This window comes from Rhinatrema bivittatum, chromosome 3 (genome assembly GCF_901001135.1).
Source record: "Rhinatrema bivittatum chromosome 3, aRhiBiv1.1, whole genome shotgun sequence".
Taxonomy (NCBI): domain Eukaryota; kingdom Metazoa; phylum Chordata; class Amphibia; order Gymnophiona; family Rhinatrematidae; genus Rhinatrema; species Rhinatrema bivittatum.
The window spans coordinates 299,508,053-299,523,122 of record NC_042617.1 but is presented as its reverse complement, the minus strand read 5'-3'; the positions used below and the strand labels follow the sequence as shown (position 1 = coordinate 299,523,122).

Below are 15,070 nucleotides of genomic sequence, written 5' to 3'. Positions count from 1 at the left end.
ATCCACTGAGAAGGAAAGTGCGAGCTCTGACTTTATCACTTCCACCCCAGACTCGTGCAGTCTCCATTATACCGCTGCTGCTAACGGCGAGGCCAAGTCTGGGAGTTCCGGGTACAGCTACTCGTCATCTGTCACCCATGTGACAGGTCAACAAGCCCAGCTGACTTCATCGCTGAAGAAGAAGTCTTCAACAAAGCATGTGACAATACAGGAGAAGGGGACAGAACAGACTGACAGTCTAAATGGCAAATGTTCCACCATCATTGAAAAGGTAAGCACAATGGAAACTAAGCACTGGTAAAGAGGCTTAGAGAAAGGCGGGGAAGCTCTGCCACGTGGAGTTGGGGGGGGGGGGGGGGGGGAGGAACTTCTTGGTTCTGCACTAGAGAGCCGGAGTCCCCGAATCCGGGCCTAGAGGGCCACAAACAAGTCTGATTTTCAGGGTCTCCAAAACGAGTATGCATAAGATATATTTGCATACAGTGCACATTCATTGCTGAAATCCTGAAACTCTGAAGTTTGCAGCCCTCGAGGACCAGACTGGGGGATAGCTGCTGTAGAAATCACAGTATAATATGGCCATGTTACAGAGAGATTGTTTCATAAGGGGAGGGTACAGGGCCTGATTTTGGGCAAATGGCACCCTGGGTGAAAAGTGCCCTACCCCCACCCTGGGCCTCTTTACAGCCGTGTCAGGATGTCATCCACCGCGACCACTGGACCTTTCTTTGGCGGGATGGGATCTGCCAAGGCTACGCTGCGACAGAATGGGTGATGCTGGTGGTTCTCAGGGCACCCTCCCCCCCCCACCCAGCACACGGCACCCAGCAAACCGCCCAGCTTGCTCACCCCAAAATCTGTCCCTGGGAGGACGGAAGGATTCTTCTATTTATTCATTGAAAACAAGATGAAATAAAGAGACCCAAACAAGAGAGGAATATTACTATTCAGAACGTGGTTCAGGGAAGTCACCAGACAAATAGCACCCTGGCCAAAGACTACTTTTGATGACTTATTTTCCTTTCAGGCTCTCATGCGTGCAGACTGACTCAAAAGGATTGCATGGCTCCCCAGGCGGGCACCCATTTTGTCCACCCCTCTCTGATGGCCTTGCTGGGGCCAACACACACTGCAACTGTCTGAAAATTGCTCTTTCTGAGAACAATTTTCCAAGCCATTTACCCAGGTGAATTGATTCACCCAGGTAAACTGCCCTCCTCAAAGGGATAGCATAGGTGGAATCAATATTTAAATGCTAGCTGGCTAGCTAACTGGCAGATTCATCATTGGTGCTCTAATGCACATTAAACAGTTTATACCCCGTGATATACATAATATTCTGAATATCCCTGCCCAGGTTTCCTCCCTTATCACAATCAGCTTCTTTGCATGTGTTTTGCATATATGAATAATGCAAATATATGCAAAGAAGGCAGTGCATAAGCAATTCTATACAAATATTTAATTGTGGCCAACTAAGAAGGTCGTCAGCCGCGATAAAATAACACCTATTTCAAAAGCGTGAAATGTGAGGTGGGAAGCCCACATTTAAAGTAGCAGCTGAATAAAAAAAAATAGCATCAAATTGGGGAGGTTGAGCAGGGGTCACATGACCCCCGTCTCACCCCAGCACCACCACTCAAAGAGGCTCCAATGGCCCCCAAAGTGTAAAAATATTTAAAATGCACCCATGTAGTGACGGCCCCGGCCACCCCCCCCCCCCATCCCCCCTAATCCATCAAATAAAATAGAGGCTCGGGCCCCGCCCCTACCCCCAAGTGAAAAATAATGTTCCAACACCCTCCCACCCCCCAAGTCAAACATCAAGGCCCCTCCCCCCCAAATTCCACCCCCCAAGAGATAAACATATATTGGTCCAGGCCCCCCATCCCAGCACCCTCCACCCCACCCCTGACCCCATTCCAGCACCCCCCCCTAAACCTTAAAACAGATCCCCAGACCTTACCCCAGTCATGTGACTGGGGTAAGGTCCGGGGATCGAACTTAGACTTGGGGATGTTTGACTTGTGCAGAGAGTGTTGAAACATTATTTTTCACTTGGGGTAGGGGTGGGAAGGAGGGGCCGGGGCCAGAGTCTCTATTTGATGGATTTGGAGGGTGGCAGGGCTGGGGCCGTCACTGCAAAGGTGCATTTTTTTTATTTTTATAATTTGGGGGGAGTTGGGGGCTGCATCAAGTGGTGGCCCTGAGTTGAGATGGGGGTTAGCCCAGACCCCAGCTCAACCTCCCCGTTTTGCTGCTATTTTTGGATGAGAGGCCCTTTAAGTCAATAGTGATCCCATGAGGTCAGGGCCGCCATCTCGTTAAAGGGCTGCTGGTTGCGATCTTTTGGCCTGCGGAGTTTGGCCATGAGACAAAAAAATGTGTCAGAGGGCCACAATGTTTTTTCATGGGAGGGGCCCCAACTATCACAGCGACACCCCCCCAACCCCCCAACTCCGCGATAGTGCGATCCCTTCTGCGATACAACATCATGGTTTAGTATATAAACTTATCCAGCTAACTTAGAAGGTAATTTTTAAAAGGATTGACAGGTGGAAATCTAACTACTAATGTAGCAATTTTCAGAAGCCGTTTACCAGCGTAAAGTGCACCTACACAGATAAATCCTAAGAGCAATTCAATGGCATGTATTATAGCAATTTTCAGAAGCCCACTTACACAAGTAAAGTGCATTTACATATGTGAAACCCATTTTTAAGCATGCAAATGCTTTTGAAAATCAGGCCCTTGGCTAGGCTATTCAGCAGTGTGGCTGCGCCACTGAATATACCTGGATAACTTTTGAGTTATCCAGGTATAACACACACAATAATAATGCTATTGCATGGTGCAAATACAAATTTTGGGAAGGGGCGGATTTATGAGAATGAGGGGCAATATCATACGGTTTTAACTCCACCTTTTCTCCTGGCGTTAAGCTATGCGATATGACCAAAATGGCCATAATGCAATTTGCGATACATTTTTAGAATTGCATTTTGGCTGAGAGAGAGAGAAAGAGAGATTCTGAGGAGGCCGTCACAGTATGCAACTATTTATATGCCTATAGAAGGGGCATCTAATAGCGTGAGGTGGTGGTGATTTAGGGTTTAGGGGCCAGTTTATTATGCAGAGTGAGACGTACAAACAGCACAGTATAACTCAGTGAAGATTTGACTTCATTTGGAGATAGGAAAGTCTCACAAAGATGAAATTTTGTACTTTGTTATCTCGCCCTAGCTTCTTGGTACCCTGTTATAGAGTCCATCAAGCTAAGGTGAGAGAACATAGTAGCAATGTCATCTTTGTGAGTCTTTCCTCACTCCAAATGAAGTCAAATCTTCACCGAGGTGTATTGTGTTGTTTGTACGTCTCAATCTGCACTATAAACTGACCACTAAACCACCACAAACACCTCACCTCGAGCTATTAGATGCCCCTCCTATGGGCATATAAATAGTTGTATACTATGACGGCCTCCCCAGAGGCTCTCTCTCTCACTCACTCATACAATACCTATGTGAAGCTCAATGTTACCACATATTGTGGTAATTCTAAGATTACCCTAAATACTCCCCTTTTTCATATTGCGGCGTTATCCATTCGTTATCACATTTTGATGAATCTAGGGGTAAGTTAGCTGGATAATTAGCTCCTCCCTATTATGCCCCCATCCCTCCTACCACTTAGCCAGATTAATACTGCGCCCTTTGGGGACAGGAAAATATATATACAGTACCTGAATGTAATCTGCTTTAAAATGTCAAAAAGCAGAATAGAAACTTTTTTTTTTTTTTTTTTTTTTAAATCATTAAATGCTGCCACTTAGCCAGAGAAATCCCTCCAGTTAAATGGCGCTGAATATTGGCCCCGAAGGTATTAGGAATGTAAAATGAGGAGGCAGGATAAAATCATGAGGGTCTCAGGATCCGCTGAATATCTGCATTGAACATTAAAGTATGAGACTTCACAAACCACTTCCAGTCATTCATATTATAGGACTTTAAAGCAAATAGAATCCTGAAGATCACATAAGGCTTTTCTGGTGAAGAGTAGTCTCCTGCAACCCTCCAGTGAGAACAGCAGGCCTTCCTACTCATCCTCCAGGAAAGACAGACATTTCCCTCTAAACTAGTGGTATTCACTTCTAGTCTATGAGGGCCGCAAACAAGCTGGATTTTCAGTCTACCCCTAAGGAATATGCATGAGACAGATCTCCATGCACATTGCCTCGATTGTATGTAAATCTGTCTCATGCATATTCATTTGGAATCCTGAAAACCCAGTCCATTTGCTGCCCTCAAGGACTGTAAGTGAGCCCTAAACCTTTCCAGTGAGGAACTAGTGCCTCACTTCTTCAGTCTTCAAGAAGGCATAGATATAGGGCTCATGTTCTGTGAGTGGATAAGCTTCCAACCCTACTGCATTCCTCCTCTCTTTGAAAATTCACAAGGCCTACTTTCTACACCCTAAAGACAGGCCACCCTTTTTACACAGGGTGACCATATGCCTCCATGTTCCGGAGGACAAGTTGAGCCAGTCCTCCTTTTACCCCATTGCATACCTGGACCTATAGTTTGGATTCTCTATTGATTTCCCTAAGAAAAGTGGGACTGCATTGCCGTGCATGCAACGAATAAGTAGCTTCTCCCCATTACGTTCCCATCATGCCTACCACTTAGCTAGATAAGTACTTATTTGGCTAAGTGGCGACCACTGAGCAATGGGGTAAACCCAGGACTGGCTTAGCTTGTCCCCCTTGACATGGAGCTAACTGGACACCCTATACAGCCTTTCAGTAAGGTCTGTGGGATTATTCTTTTTCATTGCATCAGTGACGATGTAGATGGAGTCTCATTAACAACATGCTCCATGTGGTTTAAGGGATATCGGCTGAGCACATCCTGGATTCTGCCCCATGGCAGATGTAGGCTTGCAGCCTCTGCCTTTCTTAGAGAAATAGGAAATGCAGGTCCACAGGCGTAATGGAGATGGGCTCAGCAGTCTGCCCTGGATAACCTGCAGCACCTCAGCAATTCCAGCCAAGGGCCTTTCACAGACTTCCTCTCCGCTCTCAACAGTTGGAAGGAAAGGAAATATTTTTTACAAGCCAAAGTTTATTCATACACCTAAGGCATGTTTGTACAAAGCCACCTTTATTTTTCTCTGCAGCATAACTGTTGATTCCTTTTTTAACCTAAGGATAGGGGGCCTGTCCATGAAATATGAGAACCTTATAACACTTGGTCCAGCTATCACAGTAGGGCATGACCTCCAAGCTTTCACCATGACATTGTCGAATTTGGGCATGTCAGATTTCAGACTCAGTATGGAATATAAGGTATAACTGAAATAGTCCCGGTTTTTCTGTGCTCTCAAAACAATGTTTGTATTGTCCGACTGACAACACTTCCCTTCATGGCATTCTCATCGTAGCATGGCAAGGATGGGTCTGTAGCATGAAGGCCCGAACACGTGCCTGCTTAAAATTGTGCTGCCACCCAAGAAGTACAAGTCCCAGGTTCCGCTTGAAAATGAGGGAAGGCCAACAGATGTTGGCTCCCCAAACCACTTGACAAATCTAGATATTTATCTGGAGGCAGTGAACAGAAGCAGTAAATAAACTGCAGCCAGAGAGTGGACATGAATTGTTATGCTATCCACTGTCATAGATTGCTGGATCCAATTGTGGGAGTGAAATTGCCACCAAAATGTGATTTGCTGTTACATGACATTTGCCTTGAGACAGACGGTCTCTATTAATGTCAAAACACAGCCATGTTGGGATTTTGTATGGAGGATTTTTAAATCAATGAGATCTCTGGGAGCTCTTAGGAGCCCCTTTTTACATTATTTTGTAATACAGAGAATCTCACTGAGCTGAAATTATGTGCATTATTGCCAAATCCGGCGCAAGGCTTTATGCAAATAAAATAACGTGGTTTATATTAAAGTTGTAAATCACACCAAAAAAAGTCAACAGTGTCCAGTGCCAACCGAAATAAAACTATTATAGGAAAAACGTTGCCAAATAAATTCATCAACTTAAGAAATACAGAGAATCTCTGAGATGCTTATAAGAAAATTTTAACCTTCATGCCACCTCGCGGATACTGAGTTTTGTCTTCCTTTTTTTTTTTTCAGCTTAAAAATTATTCTACGTGCTCTTTGGACCGATGATTAAAGAGTACATTTAGCGGTGAAAAAACTGGAAGACAAAACTCTTGCACCAGTATCCGTGAGGTGGCATGAAGGTTAAAATGTTCTTATAAGCAACTCAGAGATTCTCTCTGTATTTCCTAAGTTGATGAATTTATCTGGCAACGTTTTTTTTTTTTATATTAAAGTTGGCAAGCCACGTTATTCGGTTCAAGTTAACTAAACCTCAAGAGGAGAAGTTAACTTTCCCCCAAGAGCATGCTCCCGGGATTATGAGTTAAAGGGTCGCCCCAGCAACAATCCCCTAGCCTCAAGTCACAGTATTCCTGGAGGTTTAGGGAGTCCCCCCCCCCCCCCCCTACCACCCACCACTTCCCACACCTTGGCCCTTACTGCAAAAAAAAAAGAGAAAGGTTCCAAGTCCTTTTTGTCCTTGTCCCACAGTATAACTCCCATTCATTTCAAACAGCCCCACCTTCATCCCAGGCGCTCTCACGGAAACCACCACCACAGCTTATTTTCAGTCTAATGGAGGCCCGCAGAGAGGCAAAGGAGTATCAGGGGTCAACATGCGCCATTTAAAAAAAAAAATTGGTGTCAGCGGGGGAGGAATGAATGGATAGCGCTCCTGCCCCCACTGGGTCCCAGGAGGTTTCCAAGAGGGTCGGGTATGGTAGGGAAACCTTTCTAAAGGTGCAGAGCTTCTATTTTAGGGCAGAGACTAAGGGTCCCCAAACCTCTGGTTTTTTTGTTTTTGGGTTTGTTTTTTTTGCAACAAGAGCGACGTGCGGGAGGTGGGTTGACGGGGGGTGGGGGATCCGTTAGACCTCAGAGATACTAGGGGGTTGGGGGTTCCTTTTTTGACAAAAGAGAGGGAGGGGGATGCCCCACAAACACCTTTTCTTTTTGACGGCATGGAGGGACGGAGGGAAGGGAGACCCAAGCATGAAACGTGATGTTTAAATGAGAGTGGAGAGGAAGCTGGGCAGGCAGAGCAGGTCATGGAGGCTTTTTCTTTTTACAAGGATTGTCGGGAGGGTGGGAGAGTGGGACGATCGATCCGTGAGGACAATTATAAAGTACAGTGGGGAGGGTGGGAGAGATGGCGAGCACATCCAGAGGTGGGGACTTTTTTTTTTTTTTTTAGGGAGGAATAATTTAACTCCCTGCACAGCGGTAAAGTCTGCCTGTGCAATGTACACTTTACTGAGTATTTTCAAATCAAACTTATGCTCATATGTTCACTTTGAGAATCCATCTCTAATTGCGTGGATCTGTCTATTCACAAAGTTACACCTGCTCCGATCAGCACTTAGCTTGTAAATGATAACTTGCACACATACTTTAAAAAAAAAATATGAAAGTATGGGCATATCCCCATCCTGACTCTGCCCTCCGCAGTGCCTACTTCCAGTGTGCTTAAAAATGTAGGCAGGACCGGGTTATGTATGTACTTCTATGTGCACTGGCCCCTGGTTGATTTTCAAAGTGCCATCGCAGGCATAAAACAAAGTTTTAGGCACACAAGTTACTTTAAAAATCAAACTCAAAAAGTGTCTGTCATGAGGTAGGAAAAGCAGATACCACTAGTGGGTGCTACTTTTTAGGAGGGAGGGAGGGTGGCTGGCCAGATTTGGGTCTACTACTGCAGCATTCTAGATTTTACCAGCCAAGTTAGGTGGCCAGATCTGAAAATCAGTGCTAGCTTCCTAACTTTCTCCTCCTCCTGTCTCCCAGGCCCTGACCTAACTCCGCTATTGAGCCTGCCCAGAATTTTGCTGACTAAATTTAGCAACCTAATGAAACTTAGGGAGCTAAATTTATCCACTCAACATGGTTAACTTTCAAGGCTTTGATCTAGCCGGCTAAGTCTTTACCTAGCCACCTAGATCCCTTTGCAAATTGATCTTACATGCTTTTTTTTTTTTTTTGCATTCTGAGGACAGGTTTTAAAAATATGTACCCAGATAAATGGACCTGTTGGAAAATTGCCCTTACTCAATCCAGCTAAAAGTGCACATCACCTACCACAGTGTGCGTGATTTTAGTAGGATTGAGGGGAGACATTCTTGGAGGTATGGAAGGGAAGTAATAGAACAAAGAATAAACTACAAAGCACTATGCACCATACATAAACTAATACATGATGAAAAAGCGGACTGGCTAAACACTGCACTACGGGAACCTTCGCTCAGCAAACAAAGCTCTCTTAACCATTCCTTTAGTCAAGACAGCAAGACTAACCCAGGGAGGAGAAAGGGCATTGTCTTTAGCAGGACCCACACTCTGGAACACAATGCCTTTGGAGACCAGATTACAGAGAGACCCCAAAACATTCAAGAGAATCTAAAGACATGGCTTTTTAAAAAAGCCTTTTATAAAGAGACCGGAGAATAGAAAATACACCGGAATAAACAGAAGAGCACGGCACACAGCACTATTCTCATAAATGTGCATTACAATATTTTAACAAATTGAGTACACAATGAATGTAATAATATAACACAGTAAATGTGATTTTTTTGACCTGTAAAAGTACCTTCTAGGTACACCTGGCCAGAACCTACATCACTAAACATTTGTACGTATTTTTATGATTTAATGTAACCGAAACTTAATGGCACCTTTTAGAATGTACTATATAGTACACTTACTCCAAACTTACTTATGTGCCTACATGTAAACTGTTGCGATGGTATATAACTTAGCGACGGTATAGAAAAGACTTTAAATAAATAAATGTGTACATTCACTGTTTTCCAGAAAGTTTTTTCTGGCAGACAAAGCAAGTGAAAATGTCACAGGCATTTTCTGCCTGTGTAGGCATTCCATGGGCAGGGCTGAACTATACCCGGTAAATGCATATTCAGTGTAGAGTTACACGCACAAGTTTGTTTGGGAAAAATAGCAGTCCTAACTTTGCCCAGATCAAGTCCTGAACGCAACTTTATCCGAGTACGTTCAGTGGCAGACTTCTATACACAGGGCCCGCTGAATATCCAGGAAACTTTCTCCAGATAATTTTGCTGCTCACAGGCTTACTGAATATTGAAGTATTGGTGTTCAGCTTATGCTGTAGATGCTACCAGTGCATTCCTCTCTCTTTCTCTGTCTCTGTGGCACTACAGATCCAGTATCTGGAGCTGCAGAAGCAAATGCTGGAAGACAGGTGGGCTCACTTGCAGGACCAGGATATCTCCCAGTCCAACCAGGTAGATATGGAGCCCCTCTACCAAATGTATATCAGCAAGCTACTCCAAGACCTGACCAAAATCAACAAAGACAATAACGACATTCAGTCAAAGGTGATGAAAACGATGGATTCTGTCCATGACTACAAAGACAAGTAAGTGACCATTCTCAGCCATTCCAGCCTTGCTAGAAAGAATTTGTTTGCAGGACCGGGAGAGTTATGTGAATTGTGTGGACCATGTCATAGATTCAGTGGAAGGAAAATTGTGGTACAAGTGTTCTTGCTCCAACGTTAGTGAGGGGTCATGTCTAGCACAGCCTTTCCCAACCCTCTCCTGGAGGGAGAGGGTTGGGAAATGCGTACCCTGGGTGTCCAATGTATGCAAATCTACCTCATGCATATTCATTGTGGAAATCCCGAAAACTCGACTGGTTAGGTGTGCCTCTAGGAGAGAGCTGGGAAACACTGGTCTAGTATATGCTAAACACACTATGAGGGTAATCTTGAATAATGTGATATAGTCAGCAGATATGCGTAAGTCTGTGAATCTAGTTACAGCAGTATATTATCGACTACGTGGCAGGAGCTATACCATTTTTTAAATAATGCGTATTTCTGCCTCACAAGTACTTGTGCATGTTTCAGTACAAACGGTTGTGATGCAGGAAAACACGTACTTTCTCTACCATTTTATAAAAATACATGCATATATTTTACGCACGTAATAATTGTACCCTGGTGCGCATCATAACCCCGAGGCACACACGGAAGTGGATATTTTATAAAGAATGGGCATGCTCCACTTATGAAGATACTTGTGCTCATGCTTGCAGTCGCCAGCTCGCCGACACCTCAGCCAGTTCGCCCAGATCCTCTGGTACTTCCACATAATCCACACAGCCCCCTCCCCAAAAACTGTAAAACAAAAAGCATGCGCAGTTCCGTCTCTATGACTTAATTAGTGGATGGGAAAGTGTGTGGACAAGATCGATAAGGAATTGCGTGTATGTCACTTGCAAAACACGAACCTTGTGCGTGAACTTCCGAACCCCACCCGGAACTCCCCCAAACACCCCCTTTCCATCCTCTCTTATTTCCATGTGACGCTGCTAGCACGCACATAGTTTGATCTCTTGCCAAGGGCTACTTACACGTGTACGTGCTACCTGCGTGTGAAACGTCCCAGTTTTACATGCGTAAACGTTTGGAAAATTTACCCCGAAAAAATGCCGCTTCTCTTCCCCATCTGCATCTACTGACAGCATTAAAACTGTTTCCCTTCCCCCATCCCAAGCTGCTGAAAAACATCGAAATGTCATGGAACCAAGTTAATGCTCCTACGTCACGTTCGGGGCCAGACTTAGGCGTAGGCAACACAGGCACGCGCCCAGGGCACCAAATTCTGAAGGCGCCCCCCCAAAAAAAATCAGAGACTTACCCTCTCTGATTTCCAGGGGCAAAAATGTCCTGCCCCCCTCCCCTCCCCCCCGTCCTCTGCCTGCGGGCACCATAATCTTATATCTGGCCCTGATCTCCTTCATTCTGTTTTCTGTCCTTACCAAATGGACAGAAGTGCCCTTTTCCATCACCTCCCCCTTGGAGTGACTACACAGCGTTGTGTCAGAAGGGACAGTGCCATCCAGTCCTGGTTTAACTTCCACTGCCTGCACGGAGATATCATCCTGCGTTTGTTGGGCAAATCAAAGCCGACAAGAGCGAGGTGACTATGAACAATAAATACCTCACACCAAACGATGCAAAATAATGCAAAAGGAGTGGGAGGAGAAAAAAATGTATGGGCGAAGCTCAATCAGTGCTTGAAACACTACCCCCTCTTCTGTGGTTGTTAAACTTACCGATTGCCCGTCCAGCAGCGCCCCTCCCGATGAAGCCGCGCGACGAAAACCCGGCCGCGTCGGGGGCAACTCAGTCGTGATCCACTGCTAATGTGATTGCTTGTTACCGACCGCTGCTGAAATTCATGAAATTCTGAATTGTTAGGGTGTTTGATAATTGTGAATCATTTTTTTGAAGGACTTCGCGTTCTTGATGCTTTCGACATTTATAAATAAATACGTTTTGGAACTATATAAAAAAAAAAACCCTTCTGAGCTTTGGCCGTATATTTTTAACCGCGCGCTTTTGCATTGCCGGGCAGATCAAAACTACATATGTGGGACTGCTCGTCGGAGCCCCTGGACGGTGAGTCAGGAGACTCGCAGATGTGTAACGTCTGCAAGTCCTTTATACCCATAAAGACACTGTGCATCAGTTTTCGAAGGGAAAAGCTTTCCCTTTAAAAAAAACAGATTGGGGAAAAAATCTGTGCCCGGACCAGTCTCTGCTGTTCTTTGTGCAGGTACTTTTCCCAGCCCGATCAGCGCCTGTGCTCTATTCCCTTCCTGAATCCGCCTCTGGGAATGCCTCCTCTCTCTCTCTCAGGTGAATTTTCAAAGGAGTTACGCTCGTAAATGTAACATACTATTGCAGCAATTTTTAAAGGCCACTTTTTTTGCAAATACCGTAAATCCTATGCACAATTTGGTGGCATATACTGTAGCAATTTTCAAAAGCCCACTTAGACGGGCAAAGTGCATTTACAAATGTAAAACCCAGTTTTACACATTTAAATGCTTTTGAAAATTGGGCGCTGTGCACCTACATTTATGCCCAGAGAGGATGGGCAATTGTCAAGAGCCCATTTTTTTGTGTGTGAAACAATGTTTTACCTGTGGAAATGCGCTTTGAAAATCGCCCTTAGAATGATGGAATAATGATTTATTGTTATAAAAACATTGAAAGACAAATAGGGAAAAAAAGTCTAAACAGGATCACCTTGCAACTGCTTTTCTTTTCTTTTTTTCCCACTTTCTCCTTCCCACAAGTCAGAACTGAAATAGACTCAAACAGCTGCAATCATGGGATCATAAAAGCTGTTTATTCTGCAAGGGAGGTTCCCTTCATTCACACTGTGGCTCATCCCCTTATCCCATCATCCCTCCCACCCCCACCTCCACCTCCCTCTTACCACCAACCCTGCAACTTAGAGCTTAGGTTAGATAAACGGACTGAGCACACTGAAAATACTGAGGCTGATTGTTTTTATTATACACAACATCTCAGAGGAGAGCACAGCACTAATGAGCTACGTCCTTTCCACAGTAACCCCTTCCTTCTGCACTCTCACATGACACCGCATCTTAGAGGAGAACACAGCACTAATGAGCTACATCCTTTCCACAGTAACCCCTTCCTTCTGTACTCTCACATGACACAGCAGCATTCATATTCTTGTTTAACAATCATATTCTGTGCCAGCATTCATAATCTAGGTCAAAACCACAGCAGATATATGTTCTTATTCATGTTCGTACATATTCTTGATCAACATGACAGTGGATTTACAGACTTCATATTCGTACATTTTCAAAGTTGGCATTACAACAAATGCAGATTCTGATTCAACTACCTATACATCATTCATTACTTATTGCTCACTTCACTGCCATTGTCTCTTGTATTGACGATGAGGTTTTTTTTCAGTATACTGGTGTTTTATGTTAAATCTTAAGCTTCTCTAAAGATCCATGTTTTCAGTTCACGTTTGAAATTCTTTTTTTCTGTTATCTGGCGTAATGACTCTAGAAGGGAGCTGCACAATTTGGGGCCTGCTATGGAGAACATTCGGTCCCTTATTTGCATTAGATGTGTGTTCTGAGTAGAAGGCACCGTTAGAAGTCCCTTGTTTTGTGCTCTTAGGGTACTCTGGTGCACAGTGTTGAAGTGTACTCCTACTAAGCATGGGTTATTGATGTTGACGATATTGAAAATTAGGGTTAATACTTTATAGTGAATTCTGGATTGTATAGGAAGCCAGTGCAGTGCCATCAGCAAGGGGTGATGTGGTCAAATTTCCTTGTTCCTAGTAATAAATGGCGCCATTCCACCTGGCGTCGTGCGCCGAAGGGGCGCGACAAAGGGGCACTCTCCTTTGTGCACCCCTTCGTGCAACCCTTGGTGCTACCTTTTTTCGTTTTTTTTCTTTTTAACTTCTATGTTTCAGTCGGTGTAATATTCTCAGCTCAATGTGTCCTGTTTTTATTAGTTTGCCTATATGCTTTTTCATGGTGAAGTTCTCATCATTTTGTATTCCTAGGTCTCGTACTTGTTCTGAGGGAGTAATATTAATAATTCCTTTGTCTAGTGATGGCGGTTTGATTATCGTTGTATCTCTCCGTAACCACGCAATTTCATGTTTTTTTGAGGTTTAGAGTTAGTTCCAGTTGAGAAAGTTTTTGTTGTATTTCCTTCATGTATGTTGACAGGGACAACTGTCTAATTTTGAGACTCATAGCTTAGGGCACAAGAACACTGCAATTCAGCAAGAGGTTTTAAAATTTAGTTTATTTTGGCTTTTTCAAAAGACATGCAGAGACAAGTGTTCTTGTGAGATGCAATCTGCCCTCTTTCTGTAATAAGTAGCATCTCCATGAATTTCTGCCCTGCTCTGACTTATATAATTAAAATCCAACATTCTCGAAGCTTCCAGAAAAGTGTAACCGCCCACAAACACATGATACTGTTTGTCATGACAATCTATCCTGTATAGGAAATGCTTGTGAGGACCTCCCTCAACTAAGAATTCTTCTAACCCTGTTACTCCTCCCAATGTAAACAAGTTCCTGTATCATACTGGCTTTGATGCAAGTATTCTCTTCTTGTCTTCTGTTGTTCTTCTTTGTTTATTGTAAACACCTCCCAGTCTGGGTCTTGAATAGAGCTTGGCACCAGGATTCATTCAAATTGGTTTCAGGTCATTGAAACCAATATCTGCAAGATAAAGGCTTGCATCCTGTTTTCCTGCAGAACGAGTATCCCTGCATTGTGAAGTAAATGTGGCCATTAAAATAGGCCTCTCTCCTTTTGTTGCCAGCAAATCTGTCTCAGAGATTCTCTGCAAGTCATTGATGCCTTCCTGGCCTGTAATTATAAGCTTTGCAGGATTTACCAGTTTCCCAAAATCTTCTGCATCCGTTGAATCTGTGATAGTCAGAAAGTCTCTCAAAGTTCATTCACCTCTGACAGGCCACGATACAGCAAAGGCATCTGGGAATTCTTGGTTATCTTAATCAGACATATTCTTCATTTCCCTCTATGGGACACCTTAAAATGGATAGGTGTCACATCAATCAGTCTTCGATGCTAAGCCATGACAGAGGAACTTAAAAGTGTAGCCTAACCCCTAACCTTGGTATTTATCAGGTGTAGTGCATAGGTGTGTGTCCCTCTAGATTCCTAATTAATATGAAGGATGCTCCCACAAGCATTCACTAGTTAATCAAAAAATAACATCAAAACTAATTTTCACTAGGTAGCTATTAGCTCTATAATGGAGCTATACAGATACCTGCATTATAAAAAGGACCTACTTCATAATAACATGATCACATATGTTATCTTTCAGAATCAAGTAAGTACATAATAGTGGTATAACATGTAAAAATAAGTACACAGAGAGACTAGTATGAAAGTACTGTGTTTCTCATATAAGACTAGGTATACTGGGCAAATCTTTTCAATGAATACTGTTGTTGTGAACAACTACCCAGGATAATATTCATTAAAATGGCAAACAGGGATATAATCAATGCACCTTACCAGAAAAGTAAAGAAACCAATAACATAAAAGAAAACCAAGAATCTATAGAAAAACTC

General features: G+C 43.7%; 1 protein-coding gene across 1 annotated transcript in view; it reads left to right on the top strand.

The window, feature by feature from the left end:
* LOC115087623 (keratin, type II cytoskeletal 80-like) overlaps positions 1–15,070 on the top strand; it is a 48,416-nt gene that overhangs the window by 2,285 nt on the left and 31,061 nt on the right. Inside the window, exons 3-4 of the mRNA XM_029595031.1 lie at positions 51–271; positions 9,291–9,508. Of these exons, the coding sequence (XP_029450891.1) occupies positions 51–271; positions 9,291–9,508 (439 nt within the window). The remainder of the gene's footprint in view (positions 1–50; positions 272–9,290; positions 9,509–15,070) is intronic.